The sequence below is a fragment of the Vanessa tameamea genome, chromosome 19 (assembly GCF_037043105.1).
Source record: "Vanessa tameamea isolate UH-Manoa-2023 chromosome 19, ilVanTame1 primary haplotype, whole genome shotgun sequence".
NCBI classification, from domain to species: Eukaryota; Metazoa; Arthropoda; class Insecta; order Lepidoptera; family Nymphalidae; genus Vanessa; species Vanessa tameamea.
Window position 1 is genome coordinate 5,712,919 of NC_087327.1, and position 19,002 is coordinate 5,731,920.

The following is a 19,002-nucleotide window of genomic DNA, read 5'->3' on the forward strand; positions in this document are numbered from 1 at the left end:
CATATTAAATGTACCGTGAAGGGTCGCTCGCCGATAAAAAAGGTCACTGACTTAACAGAATCGTTATAATTTAATTCGTCTCATAATTGCATTTTTTACCCTTTATACTCGATTCTTTTATACATGATTCGATTATAACTCACCATAAAACGACCCTCGAAACCTAGAATGGAAATTGTACCGGCTGTTCGAGTTCCCACAGAAAAAGTTTAACAGAGAATGTTTCACCCTATGCTGAGAATTTATAGGAGAGTCTTATCTAAAAAGCCAGCCTTTCAGAGGTTTTCCCGGAGCGAGCGATGCAAAACAAAGCTTTGTAAGACCTCCTTTATATTTCGGTAAGGAAAATGAGAGGTTACACACGACGGTAGCTCCGTCAAAGAAGCCAGAGTACTCTTATTACAATAATGTGCGACGATATCGCCTTTGGAGTGCCGCTTTCATCAGATGCGAATTAATTTAGAAATTGGCTTCAAGAAATTGTGACACGGTTCAGTAACTAATACACGGGAATCTTAACTAAAAGATTTTTGACTCAAACAATGGCAAGTAATATTTTTTTCAAATACTTGATTTGCGTTTATAATTTATTTAATGTAAACATGCATGTGTATGATTAAATTCTACACGCGTGTCCACAAATGTACATTGGAGCAGCGTAGTGGAATTAGCTCCAAACCTTCTCAAGAAAAGATGATGCGTTCTTGAATGAGATATTTACATTTAGTATCAATGTATCATTTTATGTATAAATAATTAAAAAACACATCAGCTATAATTAATTTTTAAAATGGTAATTGTATGTTTAAAAAAAAATTTTTGTTTTCTCGATTCCGTTTACATTCTGAACTGTTGGTGCCTTAAAATTAATTATATATATCACATTCACTTAATTCCAAAAAATGACTTAGCAACATACTTAGCTAGTTAGCACTAGCCCACAACAACCATTTTTTATCCTTTACTTTTTACGAGAACAATACAGCATTAATTATTCATCATCATCATCATCCATTAAAGTACCTTAAATACATTGTGCATTTAATATAGATTCATATGGCCCTTTACAGTATGTATTTTAATTGAATATTTTCGAAGTTATTACAGATTTAGAACGCAGGGACATAACGGTTAGTATTGTCTAATGACCGAAAAACTGTGAACTGTGAATGTCTTACATTCTGTAATATTTATGATCTATAACACTTATGTTGCTTAACACGACGTTACCTAAACAATTTACGCATAGATTGTAAATTTGATAGGTCTTATAAAATATTTCAAAAAATCATAATATTAAAATAAAATTATTATACAATATAAAGAATGTATTAAAATTGTATATCCGCTGTACTAAATAGGCTTTGAAAATTAAGTTAAAATCTTAAGCTTTAAGCTTAAAACTTCGTTCTAAGTTTTCTAATTAGGGGAGACAAAATTGATGCCAATATATACTTTAAAATTGTTTTGACAGCCTTTAAATTGTACATTTAATTAAAATTAATAAAGTAAATATAAAATAGAATGTAATATTATATAGATATAAAAATACATATATAAAAATGATATAAATATTCATAAGAATATTACTTAAAAGATTTGCACCGTTTTGACAATTTATTGAAGGATGCAAAAAAAAAAAACAATTACAATGAAAATATATTTTTTAAGATTGTATTTTTCAAAAATACTTTACATTAAATATAAATTATTAAAAATTAAAGAAATTTCCTATTTCAAATTATTAAAAATAACACATTATCATTGAAGCGTGTAAACGAAATTCGAAAACAGTTACTTTGATTTCCAAGTAAATTTATCATTTCGAAAGGGACGGTCCAAATAAGTTCAGTTACATAAAGCAATAAGTAAAAAAAACGAATTAATACTCTTTACTACACCTATTAGATCTCGTTAAAACTTTACCGTGTGTTTAACGTTGTTAATTTAACTATTTGTATAGCGTTATGTGTTTTTTGATTTATTTATAATTAACTTTGCATGCATTCCAGTAACGGTGATTTGTTCGTTTCTTGAGGTATTTTTACACGATCCAATATAAAACCTATTAATATGTAAATAATCTTTAGTCGTTTATTAGTCTCGAAGCAAAAATGAACTAAGGAAAAATTATGTTTTTACAATTTTTCGCTTGTATACGGGTTCAAATCCTGGCAGGCACATCCGACATGTTTCGGATGAACTTCTGTAACTCGTGTATCTGTCAACCTGCTCTACAGTCGTATGGTCTGTACTAATATTATAAATGCAAAATAACTCTGTCTCTCTGTCTGTCTATCTGTCGCTATTTTACGGCCAAACCACAAAACCGAATGTGATGAAACTTTGTGTGAAGGAAGCTGGAACTCCAGGAAAGTAAATATCCTACTTTCTATATCTTATACCTGACAACCAACCCAAAAACTTGACCGAAGCTGCTAGCAATAGTAACCTATAAATATGAAGCGAGGAGGCCATAGTCCAGCTGTGGAATATTTACGGGCCGTTATTATGTAAATGACTGGAATTAATAATAAAACAATTTATAAACAAAACATTTGACAATACTAATTAGATTGTATTGTCTTAATAATATACAGGATAATAAATAAAAATAAAAGGAAACATAATATCAATTATCTTTGGCAAAGCGCCACTAAAACCTTACATAATATTGGCCGAGAGAAATAGATTAATATTCAATTAAGTATAATATGAGAACATTCAGCTTCGAAATATAAGTATAAAAATGACATCCCTTCATATTTGACAGCCTCGACAGAATTCAAGATATTTCATATTATCTAATAAAAGTTCTTCATTCATCTTAGACCACATTATTGTAGTTATCATCACAGGCAGCGTGACATTGCCCACCTCTTTTTTAGAACGGACCGGCTAATGACTGGGAAAGACATAGGCTTTGTAAGAAATATCAGCCATCGTTGATGCGCCATTAACCTTGGGAACTAAGATGATTTCCTTGATGTTCCCGTTTGTCAGTTATTTATTATGAGTGGATGGTACCCATCCACAAAAATGTACCACCAAGTAAACTCTTGTCGGGCTTATTCCTCATACCCATAAACACAGTACTAATAATAAAATAACTTAAGCTGTACAACGCTACGCAGGAAAATGCTTCAAGGCGAATTTTAAATCCCAGTCACGTTAAGTTACAGTGAGAAATATAAAAACAATAAATTATTCCCGATCCCCCTGTAATTACCAGGGAAATTTGACATGGAGGTTTGACGCGAAGTCGTTGTAAACAAGTTATTGACTTCATTGATTCTGTGACAAAATAAGGAACTTTTTTTAATATTTATCGTATATTTTCTTTTACATTTATAACGAATACATAAATGAATCATTAAGTTTGTTTAAGGTTGTTTTATTTATTTTGTTGACCTATTCAAAGTTTTGTGAAATATCCTTGTCAATAAATACTCCATGAATAGATATTTCGCTACGATATTTAAATATCGTGAATGTTTGATAACTTTATAAAAGGCTTGTACTATTGAAGAATCGTTCTTTTTTGTGATAAAACTTATATATTTATATAAGTATTAAAATACGTTTTAATAAAATCTGAGTTTATTGTTTTTATGTCGAAAAATATATTTTCATTTTACTTGATTTTTCAGCGTATATATTTCGTTTATTATTGCTCGTCATAAAAAGTACATCATAAAAATACCTAGAGAATAAGCTAATATATTACAGTTTTCTACGAATTTCATTTATAGGTAGAGAAACAATTTTACTTAACGAAAACATTACAAAAATAAAAATTCTAAATTGATATAAAATATTTATGTATTTTTACATTTATTTATATAACGTCAACCTTTAAGGCTTTGGGCAGGGTCGTTGTCGTTATTTTAACGCTAAACACAATACTTTATATTGAATTTTTTCGGTTGGAATGATTAGCAAATTTACCTAAGTATGAAATATGTATTATATTTGATAAAACGAGCTGATATAACCATATAGTTTAATAATATGTTCTATTCGTAATAAACCCCGATTCAGATCTTCGAAAACACGAATGAATGTTCATGTGATTTTTTTTATTAATAATTAACATCGTATTTAGTGGTGATGAAATATTTAAAAAACTAGCTTGTATTGGGTAAAAATCTTGTACAGGTATATGCGTATTTCATATTATAGCAGCAAGTGGTAAAATAAGAAATTTTTTGGAAAATTTAACCGTTTCTGAAAATGAGTTGACGAGAATTTAGTGAAAACTAACAAATATATTTTTATATCGAAAAACATTCTGTATTCTCAGAATGCTATAACTTAATACTGCGTTCCAGTAAGATACATTTATTTCTTAAATAATTTTAATTTAAATTTTTATGATGTATTAAAATCAATGAATACTTCTCGAATGTTTTTATCATCTAAATAATCTTAGACGGTATAAGATGCGTCGTTTATTAATATTCTTTGAACATTAGCTTTAATTTATTCATCGGTAAATGATTTGCAGACTTTTATTATTGAATCGAAAACTCCGCCCCGGGAAGAATGTATTGACTTCGCAAAGTCCAAAACTCGATGTTACAAGCTCGTCTTTATTTGTTTATAATAATATTATTTATCCTTAAAGATTTATATTCGTTTCTTTGATAAAACATAAACTAGTTATCAATAACAGCATTTAAAACATAAAAACGTTTTATTATGATATTTTATGTTCCTTTTTGTACAATTAACTCAGAACATTTAATTTTAAATATGATCAAGAATTTTTATTAATTAAAATAAATCATAATTCAAACCAAAGAATAGCAACAAGTATTTAAATGTGTACACCGCGTGCAATTAATATTACATTTAAAATTGGAAGGTATACTTTAAAAACAATGACGGTCTGCATTTAAATAGCAATACTATTTGTATTCAAAAGTGATTATTTTATAGCTAGAAGGGGTTTTGTACGCCTCTATTTTTTAAAATCACACGAAATTTGACGCGTTATATAAAAAGTTCGCTTTAAAATTTCCAAAGCGTACGCTGTTCTATATTTTATTACATAATATATTGCAATATAGTCTACCTATTATAGAGTATAAAATGCACAGATAAATATTGTTATTTATTTAATAAAATTTTAATTACTATAAAAAATTGCACCGAAAAATTATCCTTGATTTGAAGATCCTATTAAAGTGTATTTAAGTTTCAACTGAGACATGATTATATATATATTTGAAACTAAGTAAATTGTTTAACACGAAGTTTCGAACTGGTTTTACAGTAAACTACTTAACAGTGAACTTTGTTTTCATACATTGTGACTATTGTGCCTCGGGCGAATAACGGTATCTGTTAATGTACGTCTCCGACTCTTAACACTAACTATTTAAACATTTGTTATGTCCGCACATAATATTCAAGTTAAATAATAGTTTGCGTTGTGATAATTTACGTATAAATGAGTTAATTTACTGATGATTAGTACTGATTCAACGCCAGCTTTAATTAATTTGTATTGCTGTGATAATTTGTCATAATCATGGTGTTTTTTTTTTTAACAAAAACAAATATTAGCAGTTCCGTGTATTTTATTAGGCGAGCATTTCCATGAAAAGTCATTATAAGATTTATTTACAATATGACGTATCCTGGTATCCATTGAGATTAATAAAAATTACACGAAAAATTAAAACAGAAGGATAGTAATACTATTCGTATACATATGTATTATATTATATTACATAAACATAATAGCTAGTAATTCTGGCTATAAATCACAAAACCGACTTTAACTAATTATATTTCTCGCTGAATGATCTGGTCGTATCAAATTAAGGTCGCATTAATATTACAGAAATCTAATTCTGTTACGAATTTTAAGTGGACCAAAATAGGACTTTTAAATGATTACCCATTGTATAAATCTTTGATAAGTATTTTTATATTTTATCGGCAGAATCGAGCAAAATTAAAAACTTGTTAATTATGTTAATTTCCCCGAACGATATCCGAGTGCTTCGAAAATTATCGAAAACTTCGGCGCGTAAATGCGAAAACGAGAAGAATAAAAAGCATCCGCCTAGTCGACTCACGACGTGGGGAAAACGCCCGCCTGAATTAATAAGTATAACACGAAATTTGAATTTAATGAAACAAGTTGGCAGAGCAGCTGAGCGAGTATAGATCTGTTCTTATAAGAAATGAACCGACGGACTTAAAACGTCGATTGTATTCATGAATAAGCTGAAGCAAGCGATAATGGAAATTCGAAATTGCTCCACATTTATACGAGCCTGTTTCAATTCAATATTCAGTGGAACATACTATTAATATCTGGTTGAAAAATATCATGCTATTCTTCAAAAAGTTGTATAAGTTCTTTTTTATAACTAATGTGAATTGCAATCAATTCAAAATGTGGCAACCTTATTATTTATTCGAAATTTATATATGTTACTGTAAAAGCTCGAACTACGGTAAATCTTAAGATTTTCCAGTAAAACCTAAGATTTACCGATTATGAATGGTAAATGTAATGTATGTAATAACTTTGGGATTCGAACTTTTGCCATCATTCACTTAGTAAATCTTAGGATTTACATGTTAGGTTAGGTTGGAGCGGTAAAAGTCGTCCCTTTATAATAAATACTTACATTTACCAACTCATGTCGGTAAATCTTAGGTTTTACTGGAAAATTATACATTTATTAGCACAGCTCTGTAATTTAAGCCATAACTCTGTATTTTAATTTCCATTAAACTAAATTAAATAAATACTAAAAGAAGATATTTTTACCACAAAATTATGTTCTCTAAAAGAAATGTTGTTTCTGTAAGTTACAAAGATTTTTTAGTTCCTAAACTATCTATAATGAATAATTCTTTTAACCATTATTTCTCGGTATAAATGTGCAGCAACGTCGACGATCACTAATGTAAAAGTTTTAAAGTAAAACTAACGTTATGAGATTATAAAGTTCGAGCTGTGCCTTGTGGTTCCATCAGCTTGGAATTAGCTGGACAGCTTCGTACTGTCGCAAACAACATGAATACCAAAAATAAGGCTCAAAAATGTATTCTTTTTTTTTGTTAACAGATAATATAAATAGATATACATTTTGATTCCCAAAACATATCCTTTTCTTGTATTTAAAAAAAATTATAAACTTAGTATTCTGTTAAATTTAAAACAATAAAATAAAATGGATTTTTTTTCATAAACGGTAATTTAAGACAGCATTGTGGTGCTGATGTAAAAGGATCAGAGCTTTTACATTATATTTGACCAAATTATCAAGGCACATAAGAAGTGGACGCCGAAAACTCATAAACTCCTGCATAAACGCCAACATGCAATAAACTCGAGCAATTTGTGTGCAAGTACACACGTTCGACCGAACACCCTCCGTAGGGGTACCAGTTTTATTACCTTTAGCGAGTTACAGTTAATGCATAATTCAGACGCCATAATTTCAACCGTAGTCTCTGCTATAGGATTTATTATGGCATCAAATGTAGTACGTCTACCATACGAGTAATTGTATAAGATTGCGCATGATACGATGTGGGGTGGGAGAAATTATGGTCACCAACATTTTCATTTCAATGTAAGGGCCATTACTCTTTAACGATTTAATTTTATTGCTCATAACAATTTGAGGAAGCACTCGAGAGATGTCGTAAGCGTTTTCGTGCTCACGCTTATACGTTTTAATTGTTTATTGAAGCTTATTAAGGAAACAATTTGTAATTAAACTTTTCATATGTGTTCTAGTCCTAAATTTACATTTTCATGTGTAGTACGAAAAACGTTCTTTGGTAGACTCCATACAAATAAAGAATCATTAGGTCCTTTTTTGTTATTATTTTTCGTTATGTCTTGCTAAATAATAATCAAAATTAGTAAAGAGGACTTCGGATTAATTTCACTCACGGTGGCTATGCTCAAGGGTTAAAAGCAAACTGCGCAGAACCAGTCATAGTGCACAAATGTGCGCAAACACATACTTCGTCAATCTGATGAGATAATGTGTTCAAAATCCGATGGAAGAGCACGACGCGACCAGTAAAAAGGCACAGAACTGAAAACACTGCCGACTTTCAATTTCAGGACTGGACTCACTCATTACAACTACTACCCGAAACGAGGTTATTTAAAAAGTTTATTTATTTCTTAGACAATCAAGAAATTCCTCCTTGTCAAAAACAATTATTTTTTATTTGCCTATTGCCGTTGTTTGAACCCACCTTGTAAGCTACCTACTAGAATTACGATCAAGCGCGTTATAAAATACTATATATTGAAATAGCATATTATTAAAAAACAGAAGTAGGATAAAATTTAAAATAAACAGCACGCAACTAATCTATCTCTTATATTTCAGAATACCAATTTAAACGATAACAATATTTCTATTCTTACAATTCGTAAAATCAACATAATGAATTACAACAATTACTTCGAATGAATATTACAAAAGCAACTATCTAACGACCACCACTCGCAAAGGCTCGCACCAAAGTGAGTTTGAGTATGTCGTGATCCCTCTGACGTGGCTGCTTTCATTTACCCGACGCTTGTCAAACCTTGACAAATAATTGAAGGGTAGCTAATGCTGGCTGTCTTATTTTCTTGCAAATTCTCTAAGTATATAATATATCCAATACAAAACTAAAATTAATAACGACAAAGTTTCCACTTTTAAAGTGGTCGTTGACAAGGTCGTTGACGACCTCCGTGGTCGAGTAACGTGTACACCGGTTTTCATTGGTACGCCACTCCGAGGTCCCGAGGATAGAAAAAGTTAAATAGTTTTCTATGTTGTCTCGGGTCTGGGTGTTTGTTGTACCGTCGTTACTTCTGATTTTCCATAACACAAGTGATTTAGTTACTTACATTGGGATCAGAGTAATGTATGTGATGTTGTCCAATATTTATTTATTTACTAAAGTGACATGTGACATTTATTCAATTAAATTGTATCTAATAAATCTCAAACGAGCTACAGAGCTACACATAAAGACGCTAAACGATTAGATCGATCGAATGCGAAATTGGCCGGCATTTAATTGCAAACAAATCATACCTGAGCCAAGCCGTGTTTAATTGACGCCCCCGAGTATGAATTCCCCCTTTAATTGGTTGTTTTGTTCTCTTACGGTGCGGTTGCGTTGCGGCTTCTCTGTGATATACTATGCGATATTTGAATATTTACACATAAATGCCATGAGTAAATTATAGGTCTTAATAGTTCTCATACCTAACCTTATTTAGTTATTTTCTACACTGTCCTAGTTAGAAATTTGTTGAGAACACACTGCCTATACATATATATATATATATATACAGTACGTTTTTTAATGATATTTCTGTTACAACTTTAGTTCCCAGCATATTAAATTGTTGTAACGATTTAAGACGATAATAATGATGGCTATTATAATCGAGTTCGATATCGAAAATCGATTAACAAAAAAATAACAATATATTCGTAAAATTGAATAACTTCAATATTAACTCGATTCTTTATCTTTTAATCACGAAGCTATTCAACGATAAATAAAATAGCTTACAATACTCAAAAGATGAATCGATGCCCGTTTTAATCGTGAAACGATCGCTACTTATACTCGTATGCATAACACGGACTACATAAGCACAATGAAACGTTTTGATTGTATCGAAACTTTACTTTTGTAATAAATAGTGGGACGGTCCGACCTGTAATTCGCTGAGGTCGGCCTTTTTGGTTTCATTCCTGTAACTATTGTTTTGTTATTCAATGGAATTCAAATTAGATTGGAATATATTTGTTCAGGTTGTATGAATATTGTTCGTGTATTTAATTTTTATTTATTTGTTATAAACGTATTTTAAACAAATAAATAAAATTTATATATTGTTATAGTATATTTATAAATAACTAACAATCAATCTGACACTGAAATTATTCAGGTAATAAGTAAGACAGAACAATAAAGACTTTTTTTTTTATTTTAACTTCACGAAACAAATACCTCTTCCTAATAAATAAATAATAAATCCAAAGACTAGAAAAAAATCCGCCATTTTTTCTTTTAGATAACTTTTAGGAATAGCCTAAGTTTATATATATTTTTTACTTTCTCTATTTTCAAGAACAATAAAACAATACGTATTCAAATATTTTAGTAAGTCATGGGTAACTTATACTCCTATAAAAGCCTGTATTATTACAAAACAAGATTTAATAACAGGGATGTGTGTGCGTGCTTTAAATGTTTCTAGGAAAAAGTCCGGTTTCAGCGACTTTTTTACTGCCCTGTTACAATAATGATAGATCATATTTTTTTGCGTTTATTTTTATTATCAGATATATTGTTTTCGAATATTCAATACATTATTTCTTTATTGTTTTGATAGTTTTAATATACATGAAGTTAATTATTTGTTTTAATGGTATAGCTAAGTTATTTAGGTTAAGCCTCATGTTCCAACTACATAATTTTGCTGTCTATAAAGGTTTTTTTCTTCGCACAATGGATCGATTGAATTGTTGCCTCCAGCTCACAGCCGAAATAGGGCAGCAGAATATCTCCTCCCAGAGACTACTTCTTCTCACTTCTAAGGATTTATCACGCTTAGCAGTTTGTCAGAGAATAGCACCAGTGCCCCATATGGAACACTACATCAGTGTCTGACCGTATTTTGGTCTAGCCTTATTCCAAGGTGTGCCAAATCTTTCAACTACTGCATTCAGTTGCGCCCAGCTTCAGGTCATCCTGACAATTGAAGCCGGATACAACTCTGAAGTCAAGGAGTACCTCACCAGCAATATAAGTACTTCACGTCTTAACGTCACTTTCTAAATATTTCACGATCGAGTTCGACGTCAAGCTTCGAGTTTTGTTTTTAAATAATATTTTACGGGTTACATTTTTTACTCAAATTATAATTTCTTAATTCAATATATGTAGAAGTACTACACTTATGTATTGATAGACAAAATACACAACTCTTTTAAAAGAAAATAACCTGACTCAAGACGAACCAGCGCAAGAAATCAGCGGTGTTTTATTTGTATTTACTTTAGTAAAGGCAAATAATTAAAAATAGCAAGTCAATGTAATTAGAAATAGCAATACACATTCTACGTGCAGAATCGTATTGGACAACTAGTTGAGCTGCCGTTTCCCGAGATCATTGAACCGATTTCCTGAATAGAATGTTGCCATAAATGTTTGTTTCTGTTATATCGCTTGTGATATAGGAATACCAATGTTTGAGTTAATTTAAATTGGAATTTAATGTGAAATTATACCCACCCTAAGTTGGGCCATTTTAAAGGAAGGTTTGAAACTTATTCCTAGTCGTCCAATGCGGATTGATAAATACAAATGTGCCAGATGTTTATACGACACACAGATTTGAACGCAATATGTTGTTAGTATTCACGCGTTCTAAGTACTGTAGTTCTTTATAAAATAAGTAGACGGACGAGTAGTTGGGCCGTCTGCAAGTAATCATAGGCATTGGCGTTGTAAGAAACATTAACCATTCCAACCATCATCAATGCGTCATCAACCTCGGAAACCAAGATGTTAATTTTTCAATTGTGCTTGTAGTGACACTGGCTCAGCCAACCTTCGAAATGATGTTATGTTTGTCCCACTAATAAGCTTGGTTATTTATTTGTGTTAATATGATACGTGAAATATTTATGGACCATCCACGTATCAAACAGTTAAGTAGTAATCCGTTCGATGTTTTTATGTATTTCGGTTGAGAGAGGGCTCGGTGTACACTTGTACAGGTTCTTTCGTTTCTTTATTCCTTCGATGGTTCATCTCAGGTCTAAGATATTCCATTTCGAAAACCGTGGTTAATTTTTGACTATCAATGACCTAGAATCTTGTTTCATCGACGTTTTAATTTTGGACCCAATAATATCTTAGTTCCCAATGTATGCAGTGTATTGTCAATGTAAATTATAGTAATATATTGTGAATGTCCTACTGCAAGGCTTAGGTCTCCTTTACTATTGTGGAGAAAGTTTCGAGCGTATTCGACCACGCTGCTCCAATGGGGTTTCGTAGATACATATTTAACAGAATTTCCCTTAAATTAGACACATATAGATTTCCTCGCGATGTTTTCTGCACTACCGAGTACGACATGAATTATAAAAAAATTGCCTGGGTTCGAACGCGTTCTAACCTCTGGACTATTTGAGCGATTGTCAGTGTATAAAAAACTTGGTTTTGTTGTTGTCAACGGTAATCACTTTCTATTAAGTGGCATCTACTACGAATTGAAATGAAAATAATAATTATAATTATATACAAACTCAATTTCACTTTATCATCTGTATTAAAATAATTGGAGATGTAATTGCTTTATCAACATGCAATATATTTTTAATTGAGATGGCTTTTCGAGAATTAAAATACTTTTGCCACTTTTCACTCCATTCATTATGAATTTTTAAGATCTTAACCTCTGTCGAGATTAAATTTAAGCCACTTAAAAAAACTCCTCAGTTCTATAAGTTCTAGAAGCTTTGGAACTTTTATTTTTAAATTAAATTTTGGGTTTTACGATTTACCGTGTAAATTGATGTACGAGTTTGTTTATTAAATGAAACTAATTTAAAATGAAAAATATTTTACTGTAAATATCTTACAGCTTGATTAAAGCTCGAAGCTTTCTTCTCTTGATGATACAGCTTAAAGCGTATGGCGTTGCTCTGCCTCACTAAGGTATATTATTTCAATCGTAAACTCACAATAATCGACTATGATTCGTATAATAACTGGATTATATCGAATCTTGTAAAACCTAAATTTTATAATTATGTTAACTTATCTTAATGGTATATACTTAGTGGGTTATTATGAAATAGGCTTTGATCGTACTAAAATAATAGAGACGTGTTCTTATGTAAACTGTTCTATAATAAAATTCCACGGTTATTTTTTACTTGGCCTATTAAAAAAATTCAAAGCTCGTGTGAATAAAAAAAATCAAGATAAAAAAGCGTCGACTATGTAATTATTGATTTCTAGGCGGGATATATAAAAATTTAATTGATCTTTACTGACATACTTTATATTTAATATGGTGGAAAAGAGTAACTAGTCAGTTTCTTGCCGGTTCTCCTCGGTAAAGTCTACTATCCGAACCGGTTGTAGGTTTACATTTAATTCACACTATAACATGAAGATTCAAAAGTGCTTGTATGAGCATACTTGAATAAAAAATATTTTGATTTTGAACTAAAAAATGTATACTTATTAAAACTCCACTAAGTGATCCGTTCATATTTACTGAAATCTTATACGATACCGAAATTTGACTTAAAAATGAATAAAGAAATTGAAATAAAACAATGATAGTATTCGCATGATTAATTTGTGCCACAGTATGTTATTAACTTTATCAACGAATAAAACATTAGTATAAATGATTTTATCGTAAATAAAAAATTTAAAAATTGACTATATATGATTGTTATTAAATAAAACTATGGTACAAGAAAATATGACATATTTTGTTCGTTGAGTACTATTACTGGCCTATTGAATGAAAGCTAAAAAAACAATAAAAAATATCGGACACTTAAAATTACCTTCGAATGGTCGGACAATTATTTATAAATTTTCATTATAAATAAAATGAAAAGCTAATTATAATGATGTAAATTGTAAATATGGTTCAAGTAATTCTCAATTTTACTCATAAAAATAATAATCATTATATTAATTATATTTATATTGTATAATTATTAAAAAAATATATATGTAATAAGAGAAACATTGTCGTTTATAGTAAACGACAAAATATAATATCATTATCTTATCATAGTCATAACATTTACAATTTGTTGCAGTTCCTCCACACCAACTAATATTGTACGACAAGTCGGGGCGCGACGTTTCCGGAGTGGTGGGCCCTCTCGAGGAGGGCAACGAGCTCGTTCTCGTTTGTGAGGTCAGGGGAGGTACGTATGCTCAGTTAGTATGGAGTGTTCCTCATAAAATGCACGTACAAATGAATGTGCATTACATCATATAATATGTGAGCGAAGCAATGTAGGCGTGTTGCCAGTTTTAAATTGTTTTGTATTTTAAGAAACTGTTTTCAGTCATATTAAAAACTAATATTTTATTACGGATGAGAAAATAAACATATCATCATATTTTTGATCCCGTTTATTGATATTTTGATTTAATGTGTAGTAAAAATTGATTTTGAAACCGTTTTAGGTAATAAATAATTATAAAATATCAACACTTAATAAACGTATCAAAACCAACGATTATTTATATCAAAGATAGAAATTACACACGCGTTCGGAACTATGTAACTATGTATAACAATTAATTCTTAAAGAAAGCATACCCTCACAAATTTTCATGAAGTATTTTTCAAGTACATGAAGCTATATTACAAACGGTTACCGTAAAATAAATCCAAGATAATCTTTCACGTTTACTACTAAAAGACTAAGTGGCTTGGGATCTCCGGGCGGTTTGGTACACATGTGCCACATTTTATACGTGTTAGACATTCACATAGGCTCACTATTCCTCGCTTCGTGCTACTAAGTTAAACTTTATTTCAACGTAACTTAGTCTCCACTCCGGCTAACCTCATTTCGTAGTTTACTTTATTTTAATATATTTATTTTTGAAAATATTAAATAATGTTACAATACAGCATTACAGCTAATACATTTTTTATAACAACATTAGAAGTAGGAAGTATAAAGTCGTCTATTATTACTAATAATAAATTGTTATTTCTTAATAACTAACTTCTAACTAACTTATTATACTGTATTTAAAAAAAAAAAAACATTTGACTTTGATTTGGAATTTCTTTGCGTTATATCTAGTTTATACCTTCAACGATATAACGAGACATAATATATACAAATTGATAATCGTTATTTCATTCCAGTCTCTATTTTTTCAATTCACACTAGTTCAATGACTTCTTAAATATTCTACACACGACAATAACATTTCACAAGCAATTTTGATTAGCTCCATCATTATCGCTTTAATCGTGAGCAACTAATCATTTTTATGACTTTTCCGAACATAAATAGCAACCATTCATTTCAAAACGTAGCAGCTAAATAAACAGCCCATTATTCCTCATCAGGACAGTATCACTCAAGAAATAAGCATAAATTCCTCTCCAGAGTGCGAGATGAGAAATTAAACCGATTACTTTGATATATTGCTCTTAAACTTGCCGATAAGTCACTCTGAGATCGGCTCCAAATGGCACCGGCGTAAAGTTATCCATCGCTCGGGGGTGTAGAGGGATCCCCTAACACAAAATACATCTCACTATCATTTTAGTAGCAACGTATCCTTTTATACTAATGGAATATATACAATTATATAAATATTCCTTTTTAAGTTTAAGTTGTTTTTGGCCAGCCTACCGGAAAAAAATATTTTCTGTGACGCCAGACTCGAAAAGTATTGTTATATGAAAATAAAACTTTTCTCATAACAATACGATTAACTAAAATGATAGCAAAGTTTGGAAAAATTACAAAAAAGACAAAATTGTATCATGTATGTAATGTTTGTATGTGTATGTGAGTGTTTACACTATATACAATTATTTGTAAACTAACTAACAGGGAACAGGTTACAATTTTATTAATTATATGTTTAGGGAAATTAGCTTAACCAATTTACTATACAATAAACATTAAAGCCTTAATATTATATACAATTAAAAATTGTTACTCAACAAATGACTACTCGGAAAGGTGGCAAGAATGCTTGCAACATATCCAATCGCAACTCCGATCCTAAAAACATAAAAAACAAGAAATGTCAAATAATAGGTACTAACTACAATCTTAACTACGTGTAATTTAATAAAAATGAAACGTATAATTAACAATTAAACGTAATATTAAAACACAGAAACATTTAATTATCCTCAGCCTTTGCGCGGTTAAAACTTGGGCGTATCTATAAAAGATGATTTAAAGAAACATCTTTTATGGATATTATTTTTAAGATTCAATAACATAACTGCTATTATATAAAATATACAACATATAAGCTTAAAATATTAATAACAATTTATTCATCCTGAAACCATAATATTACTGATACGATAAATTCGAAAGTTTGGAGAGATGTTTGTTACTCAATCCTACCAGAACGGCTGAACGGATCTGAATGATACGGCACGGAGACAGATTATTATCTGGAATAGGACATAGCAGCTTACTATTCACTCTGGAAAAATATACTTAGCACCTGACAACCAGTCACAACTTGTCTATTATGAAAAAAACAGTACTTCTAGTATATTTACTTCACTTATTTTAATTCCTATTACAAATCGTTTAATAAAATTACCTTATTAACTACAAAGGTGGTAGGGCTTTGTGCAAGGCCGTCTGGGTAGGTACCATCCACTTATCATATATTCTACCTCCAAACAGCAGTACTCAGTATTGTTGTGTTCCGGCTTGGAGGATGAGTGAGCCAGTGTAACTACAGACACAAGGGACATATCATCTTAGTTGCCAAGGTTGGTGGCGCATGGGCGATGTAAGGAATGGTTAATATTTCTTACAGCGCCATTGTCTATAGGCGGTGGTGACCGCTTACCATCAGGTGGCACATGCGCCACCTACCTATATAATATAAAAACCGAAAAAAAACAACCATTTCCGTTTCGCTTAAGCTTTTTACCGAATAAAATTAAGCCTGTTATTAAAAGTCGGCAAATTCAAAGTTGTATACGTCATGTTTTGTTAAGGCCCATAACGTAACACCAAGTTGAAAATCTTCTTGTATAAACAGTTGCTAATCCAAGGGAGCGCTTAAGGATTCGAGTCAGAATTATGCATAGTCTTGGGATTAGAGGGTTGTCATCTCGCACCGCTCTGCGGTCGAAATCGCCGAAACGTTTCCATGATATAAGTTAATAGACAAATTATACGAGTTTGAGTTTTAGCTGTATTTATCGTAAACGGTGAAATTGTTGGCGAATTATTATTTATTTGAATTACATTGTGATAATTCGGTTCGGTTTTATATTTCATTGTTAAAATGAATTTTAAATTACACGATATTTTTATACTAGAGCTTCATGGTGGGTATATCCATCAAATCTAACGCTAAACATCAAATATTTGTGTTGTGGGTATTGATTTGGATGGTGACTGAGTGAATATTAACAGATGGATAAGGATTTTTGAAATATATTTATATTATTTATTATTAAGTCCTGTTTCACTTCCATCAACATTGAATTGAAAGATAAGAGTGCACCAGTGTTCACATACACCATATATATATATATATATATATATACACATATATTATATATTAGGGTGTCCTTATATGACCAAAAAAAATTTTTTTTTTTAAATTTCGATATGCATACCCTCTATTTTTTTATAAATGCCAAAACATACTCAAATATGAAATTTAATCTTTTTAACATGATCGCAACCCGTGCCGACCAATCTACAAAGTTTATTAAAAGTAATTTATTAACCTGATAGTTTTGTCCACTATAAAAATAACATAAATATATATCAAACTATATATAAATACAACAAATGAAGTGAATAACAAATCAAAATGATTCTTCTATTTTATTCTTTATTCAAGTAGGCTCATAATAGCACTTTTGAATCGTCGTGCTGCCATTGGGTCGGAAAGTACAGTTTACCAAGAAGAACCGATAAGAACCTGAATAGTTAGTCTTTTCCACCATTTAAATTGTAGAACTTTTGTCAATAAAGTACAATTAAATTAATATATATATTTCCTGTGAATCAACAAATACTAAGTCACCTCTTCTTTACCATTAATATCTTGTAGGAGAAATGTGTTTTTTTAACGTTAAATTTAAATTACTATTAATAAAATTATAAATATAGAAACGACTACATCCATCTACAAGAAGGATGTTGAATACATTGCGAATTCGGACACCTAGGTGTTAGAACTTTACCTTTCGTCCTCGTGCCCATACAATGATGGTCTGGTCACTGCTTTTTTCGAAAGGATGTATAATATTGTATATATAATTATGTAATATTGTTTTAAACATATTGTGTCGCAGCTTTAGTAGTTTTAACTTTAATATTTTGCCATCCAAAAAGTCTGTGACTTCGTCAGGTACATTTTTCTGAAAGTCATTTTTTATTGATTCTGCCCTGGATTTTTTTATCTTCATAATAATTCACTGAACCGAGGATTTATTAATTTCTGCTCAGAATAAGTGCTTCTAAAACCGAATGAAGAATATAAACGGAGTCTCTTATGCTTATTCGGCATAGACATAAAGCTGCGACAAGTTCAGGTGTTATGAAATTATTTCCACCTCTTTTTGATTTTTTTTCAGTACAGAAATGTCTTTGTTAAAATTCTTACATTTTCCCAAAATCACTTCCTAATCACGAGATTTGCACTTTACTGACAGTCAGCTTAACTTCGCGAATATTGTACAATTTTCACCTACACTATTGACTGTGTGATATTGTCGATTAGATGGTAATTTTGCACCTTTTATTTGATGGCTGACAATCCGATAAAGAAAATATTGTGTTTATCATTTCGTAATTCTATCGAAATATTTATAATATATTTTGCAATAAACAATAACGCACTAACAATCTTAAAAATAACGTAAAAAATTACAAATACAATACGTAGTTCGTGGTCGCAGCGCAATACCCGCGGAACTAGTATGGAGAACTTTAAATCGGAAGTCTGCACGGTTAATAAAACGAGCTTATATTTTTTTCTAGACAATATTGGGTTATTACTAAAGTTTTAAGAAGGTATGCGTAAAAATATATCGAAGTTGAAATTTAAGGGACACCCTATCATATACACTGCACAATTAACTAGTCAGCGATTGGTTACCATAACATAAACCGATCAGAAGGACATAAAGTTCTACTTTTGCATCAAATTATTTCAACTAAAATATATAAAAAAAAATTGATAATAAAAATAACTTGA

General features: G+C 30.5%; 1 protein-coding gene across 1 annotated transcript in view; it reads left to right on the forward strand.

Moving 5' to 3' along the window:
- Nucleotides 1-19,002, forward strand: part of LOC113404293 (synaptogenesis protein syg-2-like) — a 117,490-nt gene that overhangs the window by 48,360 nt on the left and 50,128 nt on the right. The window contains exon 5 of the mRNA XM_064217883.1: nt 13,866-13,976. Coding sequence (XP_064073953.1) covers nt 13,866-13,976 — 111 coding nt within the window. The remainder of the gene's footprint in view (nt 1-13,865; nt 13,977-19,002) is intronic.